At 41.1% G+C, this 19,471-nt stretch overlaps 1 protein-coding gene and 38 non-coding genes across 39 annotated transcripts; all 39 read right to left on the bottom strand.

Moving 5' to 3' along the window:
* Positions 1-1,530: 1,530 nt before the first annotated feature.
* LOC145739329 (5S ribosomal RNA) lies at positions 1,531-1,649 on the bottom strand. The gene has a single exon (XR_014180970.1). It is a non-coding gene; the product is annotated as a 5S ribosomal RNA (ribosomal RNA).
* Positions 1,650-2,143: 494 nt separating this feature from the next.
* Positions 2,144-2,262, bottom strand: LOC145739348 (5S ribosomal RNA). Its single transcript, XR_014180988.1, has one exon. It is a non-coding gene; the product is annotated as a 5S ribosomal RNA (ribosomal RNA).
* A 199-nt stretch (positions 2,263-2,461) lies between these two features.
* Positions 2,462-2,580, bottom strand: LOC145739328 (5S ribosomal RNA). The gene has a single exon (XR_014180969.1). It is a non-coding gene; the product is annotated as a 5S ribosomal RNA (ribosomal RNA).
* Positions 2,581-2,779: 199 nt separating this feature from the next.
* Positions 2,780-2,898, bottom strand: LOC145739327 (5S ribosomal RNA). Its single transcript, XR_014180968.1, has one exon. It is a non-coding gene; the product is annotated as a 5S ribosomal RNA (ribosomal RNA).
* Positions 2,899-3,096: 198 nt separating this feature from the next.
* On the bottom strand, positions 3,097-3,215 carry LOC145739325 (5S ribosomal RNA). Its single transcript, XR_014180967.1, has one exon. It is a non-coding gene; the product is annotated as a 5S ribosomal RNA (ribosomal RNA).
* A 199-nt stretch (positions 3,216-3,414) lies between these two features.
* Positions 3,415-3,533, bottom strand: LOC145739324 (5S ribosomal RNA). Its single transcript, XR_014180966.1, has one exon. It is a non-coding gene; the product is annotated as a 5S ribosomal RNA (ribosomal RNA).
* A 202-nt stretch (positions 3,534-3,735) lies between these two features.
* On the bottom strand, positions 3,736-3,854 carry LOC145739323 (5S ribosomal RNA). The gene has a single exon (XR_014180965.1). It is a non-coding gene; the product is annotated as a 5S ribosomal RNA (ribosomal RNA).
* A 199-nt stretch (positions 3,855-4,053) lies between these two features.
* Positions 4,054-4,172, bottom strand: LOC145739321 (5S ribosomal RNA). The gene has a single exon (XR_014180963.1). It is a non-coding gene; the product is annotated as a 5S ribosomal RNA (ribosomal RNA).
* A 197-nt stretch (positions 4,173-4,369) lies between these two features.
* Positions 4,370-4,488, bottom strand: LOC145739320 (5S ribosomal RNA). Its single transcript, XR_014180962.1, has one exon. It is a non-coding gene; the product is annotated as a 5S ribosomal RNA (ribosomal RNA).
* A 196-nt stretch (positions 4,489-4,684) lies between these two features.
* Positions 4,685-4,803, bottom strand: LOC145739319 (5S ribosomal RNA). Its single transcript, XR_014180961.1, has one exon. It is a non-coding gene; the product is annotated as a 5S ribosomal RNA (ribosomal RNA).
* Positions 4,804-5,001: 198 nt separating this feature from the next.
* Positions 5,002-5,120, bottom strand: LOC145739298 (5S ribosomal RNA). Its single transcript, XR_014180940.1, has one exon. It is a non-coding gene; the product is annotated as a 5S ribosomal RNA (ribosomal RNA).
* Positions 5,121-5,319: 199 nt separating this feature from the next.
* Positions 5,320-5,438, bottom strand: LOC145739318 (5S ribosomal RNA). The gene has a single exon (XR_014180960.1). It is a non-coding gene; the product is annotated as a 5S ribosomal RNA (ribosomal RNA).
* Positions 5,439-5,635: 197 nt separating this feature from the next.
* Positions 5,636-5,754, bottom strand: LOC145739294 (5S ribosomal RNA). The gene has a single exon (XR_014180936.1). It is a non-coding gene; the product is annotated as a 5S ribosomal RNA (ribosomal RNA).
* A 197-nt stretch (positions 5,755-5,951) lies between these two features.
* On the bottom strand, positions 5,952-6,070 carry LOC145739317 (5S ribosomal RNA). Its single transcript, XR_014180959.1, has one exon. It is a non-coding gene; the product is annotated as a 5S ribosomal RNA (ribosomal RNA).
* A 197-nt stretch (positions 6,071-6,267) lies between these two features.
* Positions 6,268-6,386, bottom strand: LOC145739351 (5S ribosomal RNA). Its single transcript, XR_014180991.1, has one exon. It is a non-coding gene; the product is annotated as a 5S ribosomal RNA (ribosomal RNA).
* A 196-nt stretch (positions 6,387-6,582) lies between these two features.
* LOC145739316 (5S ribosomal RNA) lies at positions 6,583-6,701 on the bottom strand. The gene has a single exon (XR_014180958.1). It is a non-coding gene; the product is annotated as a 5S ribosomal RNA (ribosomal RNA).
* Positions 6,702-6,898: 197 nt separating this feature from the next.
* On the bottom strand, positions 6,899-7,017 carry LOC145739315 (5S ribosomal RNA). The gene has a single exon (XR_014180957.1). It is a non-coding gene; the product is annotated as a 5S ribosomal RNA (ribosomal RNA).
* A 3,713-nt stretch (positions 7,018-10,730) lies between these two features.
* Positions 10,731-12,555, bottom strand: LOC145738864 (uncharacterized). Its single transcript, XM_081993984.1, has one exon. It carries the CDS (start codon positions 12,381-12,383, stop codon positions 10,731-10,733), a length of 1,653 nt encoding a protein of 550 aa, XP_081850110.1. The 5' UTR covers positions 12,384-12,555.
* A 257-nt stretch (positions 12,556-12,812) lies between these two features.
* Positions 12,813-12,931, bottom strand: LOC145739314 (5S ribosomal RNA). The gene has a single exon (XR_014180956.1). It is a non-coding gene; the product is annotated as a 5S ribosomal RNA (ribosomal RNA).
* A 199-nt stretch (positions 12,932-13,130) lies between these two features.
* LOC145739313 (5S ribosomal RNA) lies at positions 13,131-13,249 on the bottom strand. Its single transcript, XR_014180955.1, has one exon. It is a non-coding gene; the product is annotated as a 5S ribosomal RNA (ribosomal RNA).
* A 197-nt stretch (positions 13,250-13,446) lies between these two features.
* Positions 13,447-13,565, bottom strand: LOC145739312 (5S ribosomal RNA). The gene has a single exon (XR_014180954.1). It is a non-coding gene; the product is annotated as a 5S ribosomal RNA (ribosomal RNA).
* A 199-nt stretch (positions 13,566-13,764) lies between these two features.
* On the bottom strand, positions 13,765-13,883 carry LOC145739310 (5S ribosomal RNA). The gene has a single exon (XR_014180952.1). It is a non-coding gene; the product is annotated as a 5S ribosomal RNA (ribosomal RNA).
* Positions 13,884-14,081: 198 nt separating this feature from the next.
* Positions 14,082-14,200, bottom strand: LOC145739309 (5S ribosomal RNA). The gene has a single exon (XR_014180951.1). It is a non-coding gene; the product is annotated as a 5S ribosomal RNA (ribosomal RNA).
* A 199-nt stretch (positions 14,201-14,399) lies between these two features.
* Positions 14,400-14,518, bottom strand: LOC145739297 (5S ribosomal RNA). The gene has a single exon (XR_014180939.1). It is a non-coding gene; the product is annotated as a 5S ribosomal RNA (ribosomal RNA).
* A 197-nt stretch (positions 14,519-14,715) lies between these two features.
* Positions 14,716-14,835, bottom strand: LOC145739300 (5S ribosomal RNA). Its single transcript, XR_014180942.1, has one exon. It is a non-coding gene; the product is annotated as a 5S ribosomal RNA (ribosomal RNA).
* Positions 14,836-15,033: 198 nt separating this feature from the next.
* On the bottom strand, positions 15,034-15,152 carry LOC145739308 (5S ribosomal RNA). The gene has a single exon (XR_014180950.1). It is a non-coding gene; the product is annotated as a 5S ribosomal RNA (ribosomal RNA).
* A 197-nt stretch (positions 15,153-15,349) lies between these two features.
* On the bottom strand, positions 15,350-15,468 carry LOC145739307 (5S ribosomal RNA). Its single transcript, XR_014180949.1, has one exon. It is a non-coding gene; the product is annotated as a 5S ribosomal RNA (ribosomal RNA).
* Positions 15,469-15,666: 198 nt separating this feature from the next.
* On the bottom strand, positions 15,667-15,785 carry LOC145739306 (5S ribosomal RNA). Its single transcript, XR_014180948.1, has one exon. It is a non-coding gene; the product is annotated as a 5S ribosomal RNA (ribosomal RNA).
* A 197-nt stretch (positions 15,786-15,982) lies between these two features.
* LOC145739305 (5S ribosomal RNA) lies at positions 15,983-16,101 on the bottom strand. The gene has a single exon (XR_014180947.1). It is a non-coding gene; the product is annotated as a 5S ribosomal RNA (ribosomal RNA).
* Positions 16,102-16,298: 197 nt separating this feature from the next.
* Positions 16,299-16,417, bottom strand: LOC145739304 (5S ribosomal RNA). The gene has a single exon (XR_014180946.1). It is a non-coding gene; the product is annotated as a 5S ribosomal RNA (ribosomal RNA).
* Positions 16,418-16,615: 198 nt separating this feature from the next.
* On the bottom strand, positions 16,616-16,734 carry LOC145739303 (5S ribosomal RNA). Its single transcript, XR_014180945.1, has one exon. It is a non-coding gene; the product is annotated as a 5S ribosomal RNA (ribosomal RNA).
* A 197-nt stretch (positions 16,735-16,931) lies between these two features.
* On the bottom strand, positions 16,932-17,050 carry LOC145739302 (5S ribosomal RNA). The gene has a single exon (XR_014180944.1). It is a non-coding gene; the product is annotated as a 5S ribosomal RNA (ribosomal RNA).
* A 197-nt stretch (positions 17,051-17,247) lies between these two features.
* Positions 17,248-17,366, bottom strand: LOC145739299 (5S ribosomal RNA). Its single transcript, XR_014180941.1, has one exon. It is a non-coding gene; the product is annotated as a 5S ribosomal RNA (ribosomal RNA).
* Positions 17,367-17,567: 201 nt separating this feature from the next.
* LOC145739346 (5S ribosomal RNA) lies at positions 17,568-17,686 on the bottom strand. Its single transcript, XR_014180986.1, has one exon. It is a non-coding gene; the product is annotated as a 5S ribosomal RNA (ribosomal RNA).
* Positions 17,687-17,884: 198 nt separating this feature from the next.
* LOC145739334 (5S ribosomal RNA) lies at positions 17,885-18,003 on the bottom strand. Its single transcript, XR_014180975.1, has one exon. It is a non-coding gene; the product is annotated as a 5S ribosomal RNA (ribosomal RNA).
* Positions 18,004-18,200: 197 nt separating this feature from the next.
* LOC145739322 (5S ribosomal RNA) lies at positions 18,201-18,319 on the bottom strand. The gene has a single exon (XR_014180964.1). It is a non-coding gene; the product is annotated as a 5S ribosomal RNA (ribosomal RNA).
* A 195-nt stretch (positions 18,320-18,514) lies between these two features.
* Positions 18,515-18,632, bottom strand: LOC145739301 (5S ribosomal RNA). Its single transcript, XR_014180943.1, has one exon. It is a non-coding gene; the product is annotated as a 5S ribosomal RNA (ribosomal RNA).
* Positions 18,633-18,829: 197 nt separating this feature from the next.
* Positions 18,830-18,948, bottom strand: LOC145739311 (5S ribosomal RNA). The gene has a single exon (XR_014180953.1). It is a non-coding gene; the product is annotated as a 5S ribosomal RNA (ribosomal RNA).
* A 198-nt stretch (positions 18,949-19,146) lies between these two features.
* LOC145739293 (5S ribosomal RNA) lies at positions 19,147-19,265 on the bottom strand. Its single transcript, XR_014180935.1, has one exon. It is a non-coding gene; the product is annotated as a 5S ribosomal RNA (ribosomal RNA).
* Positions 19,266-19,471: the final 206 nt, after the last annotated feature.

Genomic DNA, 19,471 nt, shown 5'->3' with positions numbered 1-19,471 from the left:
CCACGTTTGACATCTTCTACATTGTGCCATATCCCGTTGGTTTTTTCTGGTTTCCCAAGACACTTTAACGTTTAGAACATATTTAGCTTGGTTTTGGAGTTTTGAGAGGTTGTACGAACTGTCAAGTACCACTAAATACAATGGTTTATATGTCCCTTTCATTGTGAAAATTTCCTTGGCTTTTATGTTATATTCTTCTTCTAGATTTTCCTTCACATCTTCGGGTGAAATGTTTCCTAATAATCCACGTAACACAAAAGCATGTGTGCGTTCTTTAGTAGAGGCGTATGTGTGAAATTCTCTTTTTTCATTTAATAAATTTCGTTTTAAGTTTGACCAATCAATTGGACAGTCGCAGTAAATAATGACAGATTTCTTTGCATATTTTAGTGAGAACTTCCTCTTCACTAAAGCTTTGATGTTACTAATTAATTCAGCATGGCTTTTCAGATGGCCTGGCAGAATAATTGGGGGAGGCTTTTCATTTTTTTTGGATGGTGTTTGCTGGGCTTTATTTCTTATTTCTTTTTCAGTGGGAGAAGCGCTATTTTCTATATCCATTTGGGTTTGAATCGGAACATCATCTGTCTGAAGAGGCTCAAAGAAATTACTGGTTTGCGTTGCTGCTGGGCTTTCATCGAAAGCGTTCGACCACTTCACGGTTTTGAGGGGAGTGATAAATTTGTCGCTTTGATCGATTGACAACGTGATTCCATCGCCGTCAATTTTTGGTGGTTCAACCATTACGGAAGGTTGATCTGTAATAACCTGGTCGTCGATCAAAGTCGGTGTAGGTTGTTGTTCTTTAGTGTTTACGAGAGCGTATCTCGTAGTTTGACTTGAATTTGGTTTGGGCTTCCTATCGTGTACGATGCGTAGGTGGTTGGATATAGTTTGATGTTTTACTTTGTGTTTTCGTTCTAAACTGTACAGAATTTCACTACATCGTCTACATTTTGTATTCGACTTTAGTCTGTCGATCAAGATTCTTCTTTGGCATTTGGTGTCTTCGGGTGATATTTCGCCGTCAACTGATATAAGCGATGTTAACGATGAGACTGAATCCGCGTCATCCTCTAATGACATGTACACCAAAACAAAACTATTGGCGATTTAAAATTTATTGTCTATAACAGCCTGTACAGGGCTGATAAATTCACTATGATGTTGAACACCACTTTTACTAAAAAAAACACGGAATTTTGTAAATAAACAAAATCGTATTTGATATCAATAAAAGAGCGTTATCTCAAAAATTCGATCTGCGCCGCACGAATGCTGGGCAGTGACTGGACGGGAACCGGTATATCCAGCGTGGTATGGCAGTTGCCTGTAAACTAATCAATAACCGAGTAATAAAAACCACCAAAAGTGTAGGAGAAATGCAAATGTCATTTTCCTTGGTTGCATGGTTGAAATGGATGGCTAAATTATCTCAGAGCTGTAGCTAGTTCCTAAAAAGATGATATAACCGACTTCAAAGAAAAAAAGCATAAGTTTCATATCATTTTCGTCCACAAGTGCAAAAAAAGGCAACTACACGTGGTGTTCCCAGGCGGTCACCCATCCAAGTACTAACCACGCCCTACGCTGCTTGACTGCGGTGATCGGACGGGAACCGGTATATCCAGCGTGGTATGGCAGTTGCCTGCTAACTAATCAATAACCGAGTAGTAAAAACCACCAAAAGTGTAGGAGAAATGCAAATGTCATTTTCATGGTTGAAATGGATGGCTAAATTATCTCAGAGCTGTAGCTAGTTCCTAAAAAGATCAAATAACCGACTTCAAAAACAAAAACAATAAGTTTCATATCGTTTTCGTCCTCAAGTGCAAAAAAAAGGCAACTACACGTGGTGTTCCCAGGCGGTCACCCATCCAAGTACTAACCACGCCCTACCGGTGATCGGACGGGAACCGGTATATCCAGCGTGGTATGGCAGTTGCCTGTAAACTAATCAATAACCGAGTAATAAAACCACCAAAAGTGTAGGAGAAATGCAAATGTCATTTTCTTGGTTGCATGGTTGAAATGGATGGCTAAATTATCTCAGAGCTGTAGCTAGTTCCTAAAAAGATGATATAACCGACTTCAAAGAAAAAAGCATAAGTTTCATATCATTTTCGTCCACAAGTGCAAAAAAAGGCAACTACACGTGGTGTTCCCAGGCGGTCACCCATCCAAGTACTAATCACGCCCTACGCTGCTTGACTGCGGTGATCGGACGGGAACCGGTATATCCAGCGTGGTATGGCAGTTGCCTGTTAACTAATCAATAACCGAGTAATAAAAACCACCGAAAGTGTAGGAGAAATGCAAATGTCATTTTCATGGTTGCATGGTTGAAATGGATGGCTAAATTATCTCAGAGCTGTAGCTAGTTCCTAAAAAGATCAAATAACCGACTTCAAAAACAAAAACAATAAGTTTCATATCGTTTTCGTCTTCAAGTGCAAAAAAAAGGCAACTACACGTGGTGTTCCCAGGCGGTCACCCATCCAAGTACTAACCACGCCCTACGCTGCTTGACTGCGGTGATCGGACGGGAACCGGTATATCCAGCGTGGTATGGCAGTTGCCTGCTAACTAATCAATACCGAGTAGTAAAAACCACCAAAAGTGTAAGGAGAAATGCAAATGTCATTTTCATGGTTGCATGGTTGAAATGGATGGCTAAATTATCTCAGAGCTGTAGCTAGTTCCTAAAAAGATGATATAACCGACTTCAAAGAAAAAAGCATAAGTTTCATATCATTTTCGTCTCACAAGTGCAAAAAAAAGGCAACTACACGTGGTGTTCCCAGGCGGTCACCCATCCAAGTACTAACCACGCCCTACGCTGCTTGACTGCGGTGATCGGACGGGAACCGGTATATCCAGCGTGGTATGGCAGTTGCCTGTAACTAATCAATAACCGAGTAATAAAAACCACCAAAAGTGTAGGAGAAATGCAAATGTCATTTTCATGGTTGCATGGTTGAAATGGATGGCTAAATTATCTCAGAGCTGTAGCTAGTTCCTAAAAAGATGATATAACCGACTTCAAAGAAAAAAGCATAAGTTTCATATCAGTTTTCGTCCTCAAGTGCAAAAAAAAGGCAACTACACGTGGTGTTCCCAGGCGGTCACCCATCCAAGTACTAACCACGCCCTACGCTGCTTGACTGCGGTGATCGGACGGGAACCGGTATATCCAGCGTGGTATGGCAGTTGCCTGCTAAACTAATCAATAACCGAGTAATAAAAACCACCAAAAGTGTAGGAGAAATGCAAATGTCATTTTCATGGTTGCATGGTTGAAATGGATGGCTACATTATCTCAGAGCTGTAGCTAGTTCCTAAAAAGATGATATAACCGACTTCAAAGAAAAAAGCATAAGCTTTCATATCATTTTCGTCCACAAGTGCAAAAAAAGGCAACTACACGTGGTGTTCCCAGGCGGTCACCCATCCAAGTACTAACCACGCCCTACGCTGCTTGACTGCGGTGATCGGACGGGAACCGGTATATCCAGCGTGGTATGGCAGTTGCCTGTTAACTAATCAATAACCGAGTAATAAAAACCACCAAAAGTGTAGGAGAAATGCAAATGTCATTTTCATGGTTGCATGGTTGAAATGGATGGCTAAATTATCTCAGAGCTGTAGCTAGTTCCTAAAAAGATCGATATAACCGACTTCAAAGAACAAAAAGCAATAAGTTTCATATCATTTTCGTCCTCAAGTGCAAAAAAAAGGCAACTACACGTGGTGTTCCCAGGCGGTCACCCATCCAAGTACTAACCACGCCCTACGCTGCTTGACTGCGGTGATCGGACGGGAACCGGTATATCCAGCGTGGTATGGCAGTTGCCTGTAAACTAATCAATAACCGAGTAATAAAAACCACCAAAAGTGTAGGAGAAATGCAAATGTCATTTTCATGGTTGCATGGTTGAAATGGATGGCTAAATTATCTCAGAGCTGTAGCTAGTTCCTAAAAAGATCAAATAACCGACTTCAAAAACAAAAACAATAAGTTTCATATCGTTTTCGTCCTCAAGTGCAAAAAAAAGGCAACTACACGTGGTGTTCCCAGGCGGTCACCCATCCAAGTACTAACCACGCCCTACGCTGCTTGACTGCGGTGATCGGACGGGAACCGGTATATCCAGCGTGGTATGGCAGTTGCCTGCTAACTAATCAATAACCGAGTAATAAAAACCACCAAAAGTGTAGGAGAAATGCAAATGTCATTTTCATGGTTGCATGGTTGAAATGGATGGCTAAATTATCTCAGAGCTGTAGCTAGTTCCTAAAAAGATGATATAACCGACTTCAAAGAAAAAAGCATAAGTTTCATATCATTTTCGTCCACAAGTGCAAAAAAAGGCAACTACACGTGGTGTTCCCAGGCGGTCACCCATCCAAGTACTAACCACGCCCTACGCTGCTTGACTGCGGTGATCGGACGGGAACCGGTATATCCAGCGTGGTATGGCAGTTGCCTGTAACTAATCAATAACCGAGTAATAAAAACCACCAAAAGTGTAGGAGAAATGCAAATGTCATTTTCATGGTTGCATGGTTGAAATGGATGGCTAAATTATCTCAGAGCTGTAGCTAGTTCCTAAAAAGATCAATAACCGACTTCAAAAAAAAAACAATAAGTTTCATATCGTTTTCGTCCTCAAGTGCAAAAAAAAGGCAACTACACGTGGTGTTCCCAGGCGGTCACCCATCCAAGTACTAACCACGCCCTACGCTGCTTGACTGCGGTGATCGGACGGGAACCGGTATATCCAGCGTGGTATGGCAGTTGCCTGCTAACTAATCAATAACCGAGTAATAAAAACCACCAAAAGTGTAGGAGAAATGCAAATGTCATTTTCCATGGTTGCATGGTTGAAATGGATGGCTAAATTATCTCAGAGCTGTAGCTAGTTCCTAAAAAGATGATATAACCGACTTCAAAGAAAAAAGCATAAGTTTCATATCATTTTCGTCCACAAGTGCAAAAAAAGGCGACTACACGTGGTGTTCCCAGGCGGTCACCCATCCAAGTACTAACCACGCCCTACGCTGCTTGACTGCGATGATCGGACGGGAACCGGTATATCCAGCGTGGTATGGCAGTTGCCTGTTAACTAATCAATAACCGAGTAATAAAAACCACCAAAAGTGTAGGAGAAATGCAAATGTCATTTTCATGGTTGCATGGTTGAAATGGATGGCTAAATTATCTCAGAGCTGTAGCTAGTTCCTAAAAAGATCAAATAACCGACTTCAAAAACAAAAACAATAAGTTTCATATCGTTTTCGTCCTCAAGTGCAAAAAAAAGGCAACTACACGTGGTGTTCCCAGGCGGTCACCCATCCAAGTACTAACCACGCCCTACGCTGCTTGACTGCGGTGATCGGACGGGAACCGGTATATCCAGCGTGGTATGGCAGTTGCCTGTAAACTAATCAATAACCGAGTAATAAAAACCACCAAAAGTGTAGGAGAAATGCAAATGTCATTTTCTTGGTTGCATGGTTGAAATGGATGGCTAAATTATCTCAGAGCTGTAGCTAGTTCCTAAAAAGATGATATAACCGACTTCAAAGAAAAAAGCATAAGTTTCATATCATTTTCGTCCACAAGTGCAAAAAAAGGCAACTACACGTGGTGTTCCCAGGCGGTCACCCATCCAAGTACCAACCACGCCCTACGCTGCTTTACTGCGGTGATCGGACGGGAACCGGTATATCCAGCGTGGTATGGCAGTTGCCTGTAAACTAATCAATAACCGAGTAATAAAAACCACCAAAAGTGTAGGAGAAATGCAAATGTCATTTTCATGGTTGCATGGTTGAAATGGATGGCTAAATTATCTCAGAGCTGTAGCTAGTTCCTAAAAAGATGATATAACCGACTTCAAAGAAAAAAGCATAAGTTTCATATCATTTTCGTCCACAAGTGCAAAAAAAGGCAACTACACGTGGTGTTCCCAGGCGGTCACCCATCCAAGTACTAACCACGCCCTACGCTGCTTGACTGCGGTGATCGGACGGGAACCGGTATATCCAGCGTGGTATGGCAGTTGCCTGTAAACTAATCAATAACCGAGTAATAAAAACCACCAAAAGTGTAGGAGAAATGCAAATGTCATTTTCTTGGTTGCATGGTTGAAATGGATGGCTAAATTATCTCAGAGCTGTAGCTAGTTCCTAAAAAGATGATATAACCGACTTCAAAGAAAAAAGCATAAGTTTCATATCATTTTCGTCCACAAGTGCAAAAAAAGGCAACTACACGTGGTGTTCCCAGGCGGTCACCCATCCAAGTACCAACCACGCCCTACGCTGCTTTACTGCGGTGATCGGACGGGAACCGGTATATCCAGCGTGGTATGGCAGTTGCCTGTAAACTAATCAATAACCGAGTAATAAAAACCACCAAAAGTGTAGGAGAAATGCAAATGTCATTTTCATGGTTGCATGGTTGAAATGGATGGCTAAATTATCTCAGAGCTGTAGCTAGTTCCTAAAAGATGATATAACCGACTTCAAAGAAAAAAGCATAAGTTTCATATCATTTTCGTCCACAAGTGCAAAAAAAGGCAACTACACGTGGTGTTCCCAGGCGGTCACCCATCCAAGTACTAACCACGCCCTACGCTGCTTGACTGCGGTGATCGGACGGGAACCGGTATATCCAGCGTGGTATGGCAGTTGCCTGTAAACTAATCAATAACCGAGTAATAAAAACCACCAAAAGTGTAGGAGAAATGCAAATGTCATTTTCTTGGTTGCATGGTTGAAATGGATGGCTAAATTATCTCAGAGCTGTAGCTAGTTCCTAAAAAGATCAATAACCGACTTCAAAGACAAAAAGCATAAGTTTCATATCATTTTCGTCCACAAGTGCAAAAAAAGGCAACTACACGTGGTGTTCCCAGGCGGTCACCCATCCAAGTACTAACCACGCCCTACGCTGCTTGACTGCGGTGATCGGACGGGAACCGGTATATCCAGCGTGGTATGGCAGTTGCCTGCTAACTAATCAATAACCGAGTAATAAAAACCACCAAAAGTGTAGGAGAAATGCAAATGTCATTTTCTGGTTGCATGGTTGAAATGGATGGACTAAATTATCTCAGAGCTGTAGCTAGTTCCTAAAAAGATGATATAACCGACTTCAAAGAAAAAAGCATAAGTTTCATATCATTTTCGTCCACAAGTGCAAAAAAAGGCAACTACACGTGGTGTTCCCAGGCGGTCACCCATCCAAGTACTAACCACGCCCTACGCTGCTTGACTGCGATGATCGGACGGGAACCAACAACAACAAACAAATACATTTATTTACACAATTAGAATAGTAAAGAACAAACTATAAACATATAAAAACTAAGTAATTGAAGTATTGATTCTCACAATACGCCGGGCGTACAAAAGAGAATCATTTTATAAACACGATTACATCATGCCGGTCGTTGTAATGGACCTTAAATATGTTTAGGAAGTTTAGACGTAGACGCATAGTTTAGTCTCCCTCCTGGGTTATGACCCTTATGTAGACATTTGAGGATCTCTATAATCGGAGTCGGAAAGAGGCGTAGGTATAGAAATTGATTTTAGTATTGATATTAAGTTTTTATAGGCTGGAAAAATTCACACACAAAAAACCAGCTTAAGTTTGTTTAGGTACAGTAGCGCGCTTATCAATTTTCAGTTTTTATAGTTTGGTGATAGGGTGATTTGAACTCGCCCAAAAACAGTCAACAAGAACAACAGGTGTTTATTGTTTATATGATATGGAATCTGCCGTTAGATGTATATATAGTAAAGATTTTGCCGCATTGGAATTTTAATAATATTCGATAGGAACCCTGTTTTGAATAGGTATACACATTGCTTTCGATTTGCTCTAACTAGATTTATTATTTATTTTTATATTTAAATTAGGGAGGATGCCATGGTTCGTAGTAGAGAGACAATTTTTTGTATGGCGGACCATGCTTTGTGATATTATCAGGATCATACCTCACTTGGGTTAGGTTTCGTGTGATTGGTGATCCAAAAATTTTGCATCTGTAAAATTTTTCAGATAGAATATTAATATGATCTGATATGTATTCGATCCCTGTGAAATCATGCAAATCGCTAATTCGTGCATATCTGTCGGCAGAGAGTACTCCCCTCAGAATTCGATTTTGGAATTTTGTAGTCGTTGTCGTTGTGTGTCCGATATAGAGCACCAAACGGGCGCTCCGTAGGTTAATGTTGGTCTAATAATTAATTTATAAATGAGTAATTTATTATATGGAGAGAGTGGAGACTTCGGGCATGTCAGAGGGTATAGTTTCTGTTGTGCGGAAAAGGTACGCGCTAGAGTGAATGAAACATGGTCATGGAAATATAGGCGTTCATCTAGCTTGATTCCTAAATATTTTGCTACTTTCTGTTGAGTGATTGGTATTCCTTCCACAATAAGTGGGTTAAAAATACGTTGATTCGTGAACTTTTTTGTAAAAACGACCAATTCAGTTTTATTTGGATTCATTTTCAGTTTCCATTTTGCAAAGTAGGGAGATATTAGTGTAAGATGGTGTGCAAGTCGTTGCTTGGCGGCTTGTGCATAGAAACTACTAGTATATATTGCCGTATCGTCAGCATATAAGGCCAAATTTGTCGTTGGAGATTTTGGAAAATCGGCAACATACAATATATACAAAAGTGGAGACAGGACCGATCCTTGGGGTACTCCTGATTTAATATGTTTTACATTTGAAAGACTAGTTTCCACTTTTATTTGAAATGACCGGTTTTCTAAATATGAATGAATAAGTGAAATAAAATAAAGAGGTAAATTATGCACTACAGCAAGTTTATAAATAAGTCCTGCATGCCAGACGGTGTCGAATGCTTTTTCCATATCTAACAGAAGAAGTGCTGTGTTCATTTGTTTATTATATGCTTGAAAAACGTCGGTAACTATTTTAGCAGCCAAAAGGGTAGTGTTATGACCGGGGCGGAATCCAAACTGTTCCTTCGGAATAAGTTTTTGTTGATCGGCAATTTTTCTTACACGATGCAAAATTACTCTTTCAACAACCTTTGACAATGTGTTAAGGAGTGAAATGGGACGGTAGGATGAAGGAGAAGAGGGATCTTTACCAGGTTTACGAATCGGTATCACTAGTGTACGTTTAAACTGCATAGGAAATATTGGAGACGTAGAATGCTATTTATTATATGCATAAGTTGCACAATTGCTTTTTGGGGGAGATTTTTAAGTAGGCGATAAGGAATACCATCTGGCCCTGGGGCTTTATTGTTTGGGAATGTTTTTAAAATATCATAGATTTCTTTGGGGTTTACTAAGAGTTTTTCCATAACACGAGGGGGGATTGGATAGGTTTGAAGAGTGAATTTGTTTTTAGTTTCAGTGATATGTTCTTGTTCGGTGGTTGTGTCTGGTAATTCGCTATATACTGACTCCATGTGAGTGGAAATTGCTTCTGCTTTGCCAAGGTCAGACAGATAGTCGACTCCATTATAGGAAATGACATCAAGTTTTTCGCGCTGTTTATTAAGTTTTCTGGTCATTTTCCAGAGCGACTGATCTGTTATTGACAATTCACTTAGAGTTTTCGTCCAGCATTCATTTCTGTAAGCACGAATTTTTTGCTTAATAGAGGATGTAACGGCCGTTATTCGAGCTTTGTCTACCTCCCTCCTAAAACGTTGCCATTTTTTACGAATTTTATTTCTGAACTTGATTAAGTCGATGATTTCTTGTGGGAGATTGTCTAGTTGTGGGCTATTTGGAATTTTAGTAGCTAAACGGTCTCTTTCGCGTTGAATGAGTGAAATAAATCTATCTACTTCATTGTCAATTTGCATTGGTGTTGATATGTCACTACGAATATTTATGTGCTGTGATATGTTTTTTCTGAACAGGTTCCAGTTAAGGCTCTTGTATGAGTAAATGAAGTTATTTATTTTAGTACGTCCGCTTTTCCAGGTCAAGTGAATTGGTAAGTGGTCAGAGCTAAGAGCATTGTCAGTCGTAGGATCAGTTAAGTCACGCAAACCGTAGTTTAGTCCCAGGTCTATATATGTAGGTGTCATTCCATTAGAGGGGTAGTGGGTCGGTGTGTCAGTATGTAATAGTTGGACGTCATCACGAGCCAGGACAAAATCTGCTAAGACAGTGCCTCGGCGATTTTGTCGTCTGTTATTCCAAAGTCTGCTACGCGCATTAAAGTCGCCTAGTATTAAAGTTCTTTTCCTGTAAGGAAAAAGTGCTTCAATGTCGTTCAGAGAAAAATTTCTCGTCGGGGGTGCGTATACACTGGTAATTATTATTCCACTTTCTAGTTCAATAGAGACGTGCTCGATCGGCGATTGAAATTGATGCAGTAATTTATAGTTTATACTATTTTCAATTAAGATTAAGACACCTCCCCCTCTATTGTTGGGTCTATCAACACGTTCTATTTTATAATTTCTCAATTTAACTTTGTCGGCATTAGTAAGACGGGTCTCGCAAATACAGGCAATGTGTATCTTTTTAAGTGCTAGGTAATAAATCAGCTCATTAACGTGATTCTTGATACCATTACTATTCCAAAACATTATATTGAAAGTGGCAACAAGTTGTATTTTTGATATTGTTTATAGCAGTTTCGAAAAAGATTTTGGGTATATTTTGTACAATAACGTGGTTATAAACAGTCCCCATCATATCTTTAATTATTTTAGATTTGAAAATGTTTTAATTCTGATGCAAAAAACTTTTGTGAGATAAGAAATTTTTCTTCTGCTGTAGAGCAGGTTTTTAATTGAGCTGTGTAATGTGTTATGGCGGATATTAGGTTGTTTATATTGATTAATGACTCGAGTTCCTCAAATTTACTTTTAAGGGTCATGAACTTACTCTGCGTCTCGTCCGTCACTGCCTGAGCGTTGCGACTGTCTCTATTCTTTAGAGTTTCCGGGAAATTTGAGTTGTATGCTTTCAGCGCTGCTGGGGGGCTTGAGGTTGCTCTCTGCTGATTCCAAGCTGGCCGTGATGGTGGTGGGGCATCAATGTACTTTGTGGGTTGTGATGGCAAAGTTTTCTTGCTACGGATGGCACCTAGACGATATTCGTACACTGGGCAAGAACTGTCAAAGGATCTATGTGATTCTCCACAGTTGGCGCACTTTATTGGATTTTCCGGCTGACACTGGGTTATTTCGTGGTTGCCAGCGCATTTTGAACATTTGGTCGTCCGATGGCAGTTTCTGGCCACATGTCCCCATGTTTGGCATTTTCGGCATTGGGTCATCTCACGTTGATTTTTCCGATTTTCCCAGGATATTTTGACATTTAATATACTGCGGACTTTGCCTCTTAACTTTGCCAGTGTGTAGGAACTGTCCAGTACTACCAAATATAATGGTCTGAACGTTCCTTTCATTAAGTAGACTTCTCTGGGTGTGATAGTGTGTTCATCAATTAAGCTTTCCTTGATATCCTCTGCTGTTATATTGCCTTCTAATCCTCGTAGAACGAAAGCGTGTGTGCGTTCGTTACTAGCTGCGTAGGTGTGAAATTCTCTCTTTTCAGTGATTAAATTTCGTTTTAAATTCATCCAATCAGTCGGACATTCACAGTAAATGACCACTGATTTTTTAGGATATTTTAGAGAGTATTTTTTCTTCACCAGGATGTTTATATTGTTAATAAGTTCTGCATGGCTTCTTAAATATCCGGGTAAAACAATTGGAGGCGGTTTATCAGATCGTTGTGAGATGGTTTCCTGTGCTTTATTTCTGATTTGGCTTTGAGAGTTTTCGGGCAAGTTGTCGGCTACTTCCATGCTAGTAGGTTCGGGTTGTTCCTGATGGAGTGGTTCAAAGCGATTGGAAACTGGTATTGTGGCATTGGTAGTAGAATCGCCAAAAGCTGTATCCCATTTAACCGTTTTTAGAGGTGTAATAAATTCGTTGTCGTCCCTTGTTGCCATGTTGACTTCCTCGATTTGTTTGTAAGTGCTACCTGGTAATATACTTGGTTCAGCTTCAGGAATCACTGTTTCGTTTCCAGTAGAGTATAGGTCTTTTATGGAAGCTAGGTGTTTGTTTGTTGATAGTAGTTCATACGTGGGAGTGGACTTCTTGCTAGTTAATTTTTTAAGTAGCTTGGCCTCGTGATACACTCGAATGTGATTTGAAATTGTCTGGGACTTAATTTTTTGTTTTCGCTCCAGACTGTTCAAGATTTCATTGCATCTCCTGCACTTAGGGTTGGCTTTAAGGGATTGGATCAGCTTTTTTCTTTGACCTTTTGCATCCGTTGGGGAGATTGTAGAGTCAATAGATACCAAAGATGAGATGGACTCTACATCATCATCCGATGATGACATGCGGCATATAGGTATACGGGCTTGAAATTTAAACCTTCTCAAACACGCACTAATATGGAAAAAACTACGGAATTTCTACGTTTGTGTTGATGGTAGATAACGTTGGTACCGATACGATAAATACGGCGCAAGATAAGAAAATTCCGTCTGCACCATGCGAAAGCTGGGCAGTAACTGGACGGGAACCGGTATATCCAGCGTGGTATGGCAGTTGCCTGCTAACTAATCAATAACCGAGTAGTAAAAACCACCAAAAGTGTAGGAGAAATGCAAATGTCATTTTCATGGTTGCATGGTTGAAATGGATGGCTACATTATCTCAGAGCTGTAGCTAGTTCCTAAAAAGATGATATAACCGACTTCAAAGAAAAAAGCATAAGCTTCTAGCTTCTAGCTTCTAGCTATATTTTCGTCCACAAGTGCAAAAAAAGGCAACTACACGTGGTGTTCCCAGGCGGTCACCCATCCAAGTACTAACCACGCCCTACGCTGCTTGACTGCGGTGATCGGACGGGAACCGGTATATCCAGCGTGGTATGGCAGTTGCCTGTTAACTAATCAATAACCGAGTAATAAAAACCACCAAAAGTGTAGGAGAAATGCAAATGTCATTTTCATGGTTGCATGGTTGAAATGGATGGCTAAATTATCTCAGAGCTTAGCTAGTTCCTAAAGAAGATCAAATAACCGACTTCAAAAACAAAAACAATAAGTTTCATATCGTTTTCGTCCTCAAGTGCAAAAAAAAGGCAACTACACGTGGTGTTCCCAGGCGGTCACCCATCCAAGTACTAACCACGCCCTACGCTGCTTGACTGCGGTGATCGGACGGGAACCGGTATATCCAGCGTGGTATGGCAGTTGCCTGCTAAATAATCAATAACCGAGTAGTAAAAACCACCAAAAGTGTAGGAGAAATGCAAATGTCATTTTCATGGTTGCATGGTTGAAATGGATGGCTAAATTATCTCAGAGCTGTAGCTAGTTCCTAAAAAGATGATATAACCGACTTCAAAACAAAACAATAAGTTTCATATCATTTTCGTCCACAAGTGCAAAAAAAAGGCAACTACACGTGGTGTTCCCAGGCGGTCACCCATCCAAGTACTAACCACGCCCTACGCTGCTTGACTGCGGTGATCGGACGGGAACCGGTATATCCAGCGTGGTATGGCAGTTGCCTGTTAACTAATCAATAACCGAGTAATAAAAACCACCAAAAGTGTAGGAGAAATGCAAATGTCATTTTCATGGTTGCATGGTTGAAATGGATGGCTAAATTATCTCAGAGCTGTAGCTAGTTCCTAAAAAGATCAAATAACCGACTTCAAAAACAAAACAATAAGTTTCATATCGTTTTCGTCCTCAAGTGCAAAAAAAAAGGCAACTACACGTGGTGTTCCCAGGCGGTCACCCATCCAAGTACTAACCACGCCCTACGCTGCTTGACTGCGGTGATCGGACGGGAACCGGTATATCCAGCGTGGTATGGCAGTTGCCTGTAAACTAATCAATAACCGAGTAATAAAAACCACCGAAAGTGTAGGAGAAATGCAAATGTCATTTTCATGGTTGCATGGTTGAAATGGATGGACTAAATTATCTCAGAGCTGTAGCTAGTTCCTAAAAGATCAAATAACCGACTTCAAAAACAAAAACAATAAGTTTCATATCGTTTTCGTCTTCAAGTGCAAAAAAAGGCAACTACACGTGGTGTTCCCAGGCGGTCACCCATCCAAGTACTAACCACGCCCTACGCTGCTTGACTGCGGTGATCGGACGGGAACCGGTATATCCAGCGTGGTATGGCAGTTGCCTGCTAAATAATCAATAACCGAGTAGTAAAAACCACCAAAAGTGTAGGAGAAATGCAAATGTCATTTTCATTGGTTGCATGGTTGAAATGGATGACTAAATTATCTCAGAGCTGTAGCTAGTTCCTAAAAAGATGATATAACCGACTTCAAAGAAAAAAGCATAAGTTTCATATCATTTTCGTCCACAAGTGCAAAAAAAAGGCAACTACACGTGGTGTTCCCAGGCGGTCACCCATCCAAGTGCTAACCACGCCCTACGCTGCTTGACTGCGGTGATCGGACGGGAACCGGTATATCCAGCGTGGTATGGCAGTTGCCTGTAAACTAATCAATAACCGAGTAATAAAAACCACCAAAAGTGTAGGAGAAATGCAAATGTCATTTTCATGGTTGCATGGTTGAAATGGATGGCTAAATTATCTCAGAGCTGTAGCTAGTTCCTAAAAAGATGATATAACCGACTTCAAAGAAAAAAGCATAAGTTTCATATCATTTTCGTCCACAAGTGCAAAAAAAGGCAACTACACGTGGTGTTCCCAGGCGGTCACCCCATCCAAGTACTAACCACGCCCTACGCTGCTTGACTGCGGTGATCGGACGGGAACCGGTATATCCAGCGTGGTATGGCAGTTGCCTGCTAAACTAATCAATAACCGAGTAATAAAAACCACCAAAAGTGTAGGAGAAATGCAAATGTCATTTTCATGGTTGCATGGTTGAAATGGATGGCTAAATTATCTCAGAGCTGTAGCTAGTTCCTAAAAAGATGATATAACCGACTTCAAAGAAAAAAGCATAAGTTTCATATCATTTTCGTCCACAAGTGCAAAAAAAGGCAACTACACGTGGTGTTCCCAGGCGGTCACCCATCCAAGTACTAACCACGCCCTACGCTGCTTGACTGCGGTGATCGGACGGGAACCGGTATATCCAGCGTGGTATGGCAGTTGCCTGCTAACTAATCAATAACCGAGTAATAAAAACCACCAAAAGTGTAGGAGAAATGCAAATGTCATTTTCATGGTTGCATGGTTGAAATGGATGGCTAAATTATCTCAGAGCTGTAGCTAGTTCCTAAAAAGATGATATAACCGACTTCAAAGAAAAAAGCATAAGTTTCATATCATTTTCGTCCACAAGTGCAAAAAAAGGCAACTACACGTGGTGTTCCCAGGCGGTCACCCATCCAAGTACTAACCACGCCCTACGCTGCTTGACTGCGGTGATCGGACGGGAACCGGTATATCCAGCGTGGTATGGCAGTTGCCTGTAACTAATCAATAACCGAGTAATAAAAACCACCAAAAGTGTAGGAGAAATGCAAATGTCATTTTCATGGTTGCATGGTTGAAATGGATGGCTAAATTATCTCAGAGCTGTAGCTAGTTCCTAAAAAGATCAAATAACCGACTTCAAAAACAAAAACAATAAGTTTCATATCGTTTTCGTCCTCAAGTGCAAAAAAAAGGCAACTACACGTGGTGTTCCCAGGCGGTCACCCATCCAAGTACTAACCACGCCCTACGCTGCTTGACTGCGGTGATCGGACGGGAACCGGTATATCCAGCGTGGTATGGCAGTTGCCTGTAAACTAATCAATAACCGAGTAATAAAAACCACCAAAAGTGTAGGAGAAATGCAAATGTCATTTTCATGGTTGCATGGTTGAAATGGATGGCTAAATTATCTCAGAGCTGTAGCTAGTTCCTAAAAAGATGATATAACCGACTTCAAAGAAAAAAGCATAAGTTTCATATCATTTTCGTCCACAAGTGCAAAAAAAGGCAACTACACGTGGTGTTCCCAGGCGGTCACCCATCCAAGTACTAACCACGCCCTACGCTGCTTGACTGCGGTGATCGGACGGGAACCGGTATATCCAGCGTGGTATGGCAGTTGCCTGTAAACTAATCAATAACCGAGTAATAAAAACCACCAAAAGTGTAGGAGAAATGCAAATGTCATTTTCTTGGTTGCATGGTTGAAATGGATGGCTAAATTATCTCAGAGCTGTAGCTAGTTCCTAAAAAGATGATATAACCGACTTCAAAGAAAAAAGCATAAGTTTCATATCATTTTCGTCCACAAGTGCAAAAAAAGGCAACTACACGTGGTGTTCCCAGGCGGTCACCCATCCAAGTACTAACCACGCCCTACGCTGCTTGACTGCGGTGATCGGACGGGAACCGGTATATCCAGCGTGGTATGGCAGTTGCCTGCTAACTAATCAATAACCGAGTAATAAAAACCACCAAAAGTGTAGGAGAAATGCAAATGTCATTTTCATGGTTGCATGGTTGAAATGGATGGCTAAATTATCTCAGAGCTGTAGCTAGTTCCTAAAAAGATGATATAACCGACTTCAAAGAAAAAAGCATAAGTTTCATATCATTTTCGTCCACAAGTGCAAAAAAAAGGCAACTACACGTGGTGTTCCCAGGCGGTCACCCATCCAAGTACTAACCACGCCCTACGCTGCTTGACTGCGGTGATCGGACGGGAACCGGTATATCCAGCGTGGTATGGCAGTTGCCTGTTAACTAATCAATAACCGAGTAATAAAAACCACCAAAAGTGTAGGAGAAATGCAAATGTCATTTTCATGGTTGCATGGTTGAAATGGATGGCTAAATTATCTCAGAGCTGTAGCTAGTTCCTAAAAGATCAATAACCGACTTCAAAAACAAAAACAATAAGTTTCATATCAGTTTTCGTCCTCAAGTGCAAAAAAAGGCAACTACACGTGGTGTTCCCAGGCGGTCACCCATCCAAGTACTAACCACGCCCTACGCTGCTTGACTGCGGTGATCGGACGGGAACCGGTATATCCAGCGTGGTATGGCAGTTGCCTGTAAACTAATCAATAACCGAGTAATAAAAACCACCAAAAGTGTAGGAGAAATGCAAATGTCATTTTCATGGTTGCATGGTTGAAATGGATGGCTAAATTATCTCAGAGCTGTAGCTAGTTCCTAAAAGATCAATAACCGACTTCAAAGAAAAAAACATAAGTTTCATATCAGTTTTCGTCCATCAAGTGCAAAAAAAGGCAACTACACGTGGTGTTCCCAGGCGGTCACCCATCCAAGTACTAACCACGCCCTACGCTGCTTGACTGCGGTGATCGGACGGGAACCGGTATATCCAGCGTGGTATGGCAGTTGCCTGTAAACTAATCAATAACCGAGTAATAAAAACCACCAAAAGTGTAGGAGAAATGCAAATGTCATTTTCATGGTTGCATGGTTGAAATGGATGGCTAAATTATCTCAGAGCTGTAGCTAGTTCCTAAAAAGATGAATATAACCGACTTCAAAGAAAAAAAGCAATAAGTTTCATATCGTTTTCGTCCACAAGTGCAAAAAAAAGGCAACTACACGTGGTGTTCCCAGGCGGTCACCCATCCAAGTACTAACCACGCCCTACGCTGCTTGACTGCGGTGATCGGACGGGAACCGGTATATCCAGCGTGGTATGGCAGTTGCCTGCTAACTAATCAATAACCGAGTAATAAAAACCACCAAAAGTGTAGGAGAAATGCAAATGTCATTTTCTTGGTTGCATGGTTGAAATGGATGGCTAAATTATCTCAGAGCTGTAGCTAGTTCCTAAAAAGATGATATAACCGACTTCAAAGAAAAAAGCAATAAGTTTCATATCATTTTCGTCCACAAGTGCAAAAAAAGGCAACTACACGTGGTGTTCCCAGGCGGTCACCCATCCAAGTACTAACCACGCCCTACGCTGCTTGACTGCGGTGATCGGACGGGAACCGGTATATCCAGCGTGGTATGGCAGTTGCCTGTAAACTAATCAATAACCGAGTAATAAAAACCACCAAAAGTGTAGGAGAAATGCAAATGTCATTTTCATGGTTGCATGGTTGAAATGGATGGCTAAATTATCTCAGAGCTGTAGCTAGTTCCTAAAAAGATGATATAACCGACTTCAAAGAAAAAAGCATAAGTTTCATATCATTTTCGTCCACAAGTGCAAAAAAAGGCAACTACACGTGGTGTTCCCAGGCGGTCACCCATCCAAGTACTAACCACGCCCTACGCTGCTTGACTGCGGTGATCGGACGGGAACCGGTATATCCAGCGTGGTATGGCAGTTGCCTGCTAACTAATCAATAACCGAGTAATAAAAACCACCAAAAGTGTAGGAGAAATGCAAATGTCATTTTCATGGTTGCATGGTTGAAATGGATGGCTAAATTATCTCAGAGCTGTAGCTAGTTCCTAAAAGATGATATAACCGACTTCAAAGAAAAAAGCATAAGTTTCATATCATTTTCGTCCACAAGTGCAAAAAAGGCAACTACACGTGGTGTTCCAGGCGGTCACCCATCCAAGTACTAACCACGCCCTACGCTGCTTGACTGCGGTGATCGGACGGGAACCGGTATATCCAGCGTGGTATGGCAGTTGCCTGTAAACTAATCAATAACCGAGTAATAAAAACCACCAAAAGTGTAGGAGAAATGCAAATGTCATTTCTTGGTTGCATGGTTGAAATGGATGGCTAAATTATCTCAGAGCTGTAGCTAGTTCCTAAAAAGATGATATAACCGACTTCAAAGAAAAAAGCATAAGTTTCATATCATTTTCGTCCACAAGTGCAAAAAAAAGGCAACTACACGTGGTGTTCCCAGGCGGTCACCCATCCAAGTACTAACCACGCCCTACGCTGCTTGACTGCGGTGATCGGACGGGAACCGGTATATCCAGCGTGGTATGGCAGTTGCCTGCTAACTAATCAATAACCGAGTAATAAAAACCACCAAAAGTGTAGGAGAAATGCAAATGTCATTTTCATGGTTGCATGGTTGAAATGGATGGCTAAATTATCTCAGAGCTGTAGCTAGTTCCTAAAAAGATGATATAACCGACTTCAAAGAAAAAAAGCATAAGTTTCATATCATTTTCGTCCACAAGTGCAAAAAAAGGCAACTACACGTGGTGTTCCCAGGCGGTCACCCATCCAAGTACTAACCACGCCCTACGCTGCTTGACTGCGGTGATCGGACGGGAACCGGTATATCCAGCGTGGTATGGCAGTTGCCTGTTAACTAATCAATAACCGAGTAATAAAAACCACCAAAAGTGTAGGAGAAATGCAAATGTCATTTTCTTGGTTGCATGGTTGAAATGGATGGCTAAATTATCTCAGAGCTGTAGCTAGTTCCTAAAAAAGATCAAATAACCGACTTCAAAACAAAAACAATAAGTTTCATATCGTTTTCGTCCCACAAGTGCAAAAAAAAGGCAA

Source organism: Ips typographus, linkage group LG16, assembly GCF_016097725.1.
Source record: "Ips typographus isolate SLU linkage group LG16, UJ_Ityp_2.0, whole genome shotgun sequence".
NCBI lineage: Eukaryota > Metazoa > Arthropoda > Insecta > Coleoptera > Curculionidae > Ips > Ips typographus.
The sequence above is the reverse complement of the archived record's forward strand: the minus strand, read 5'-3'. Positions and strand labels throughout refer to the sequence as shown.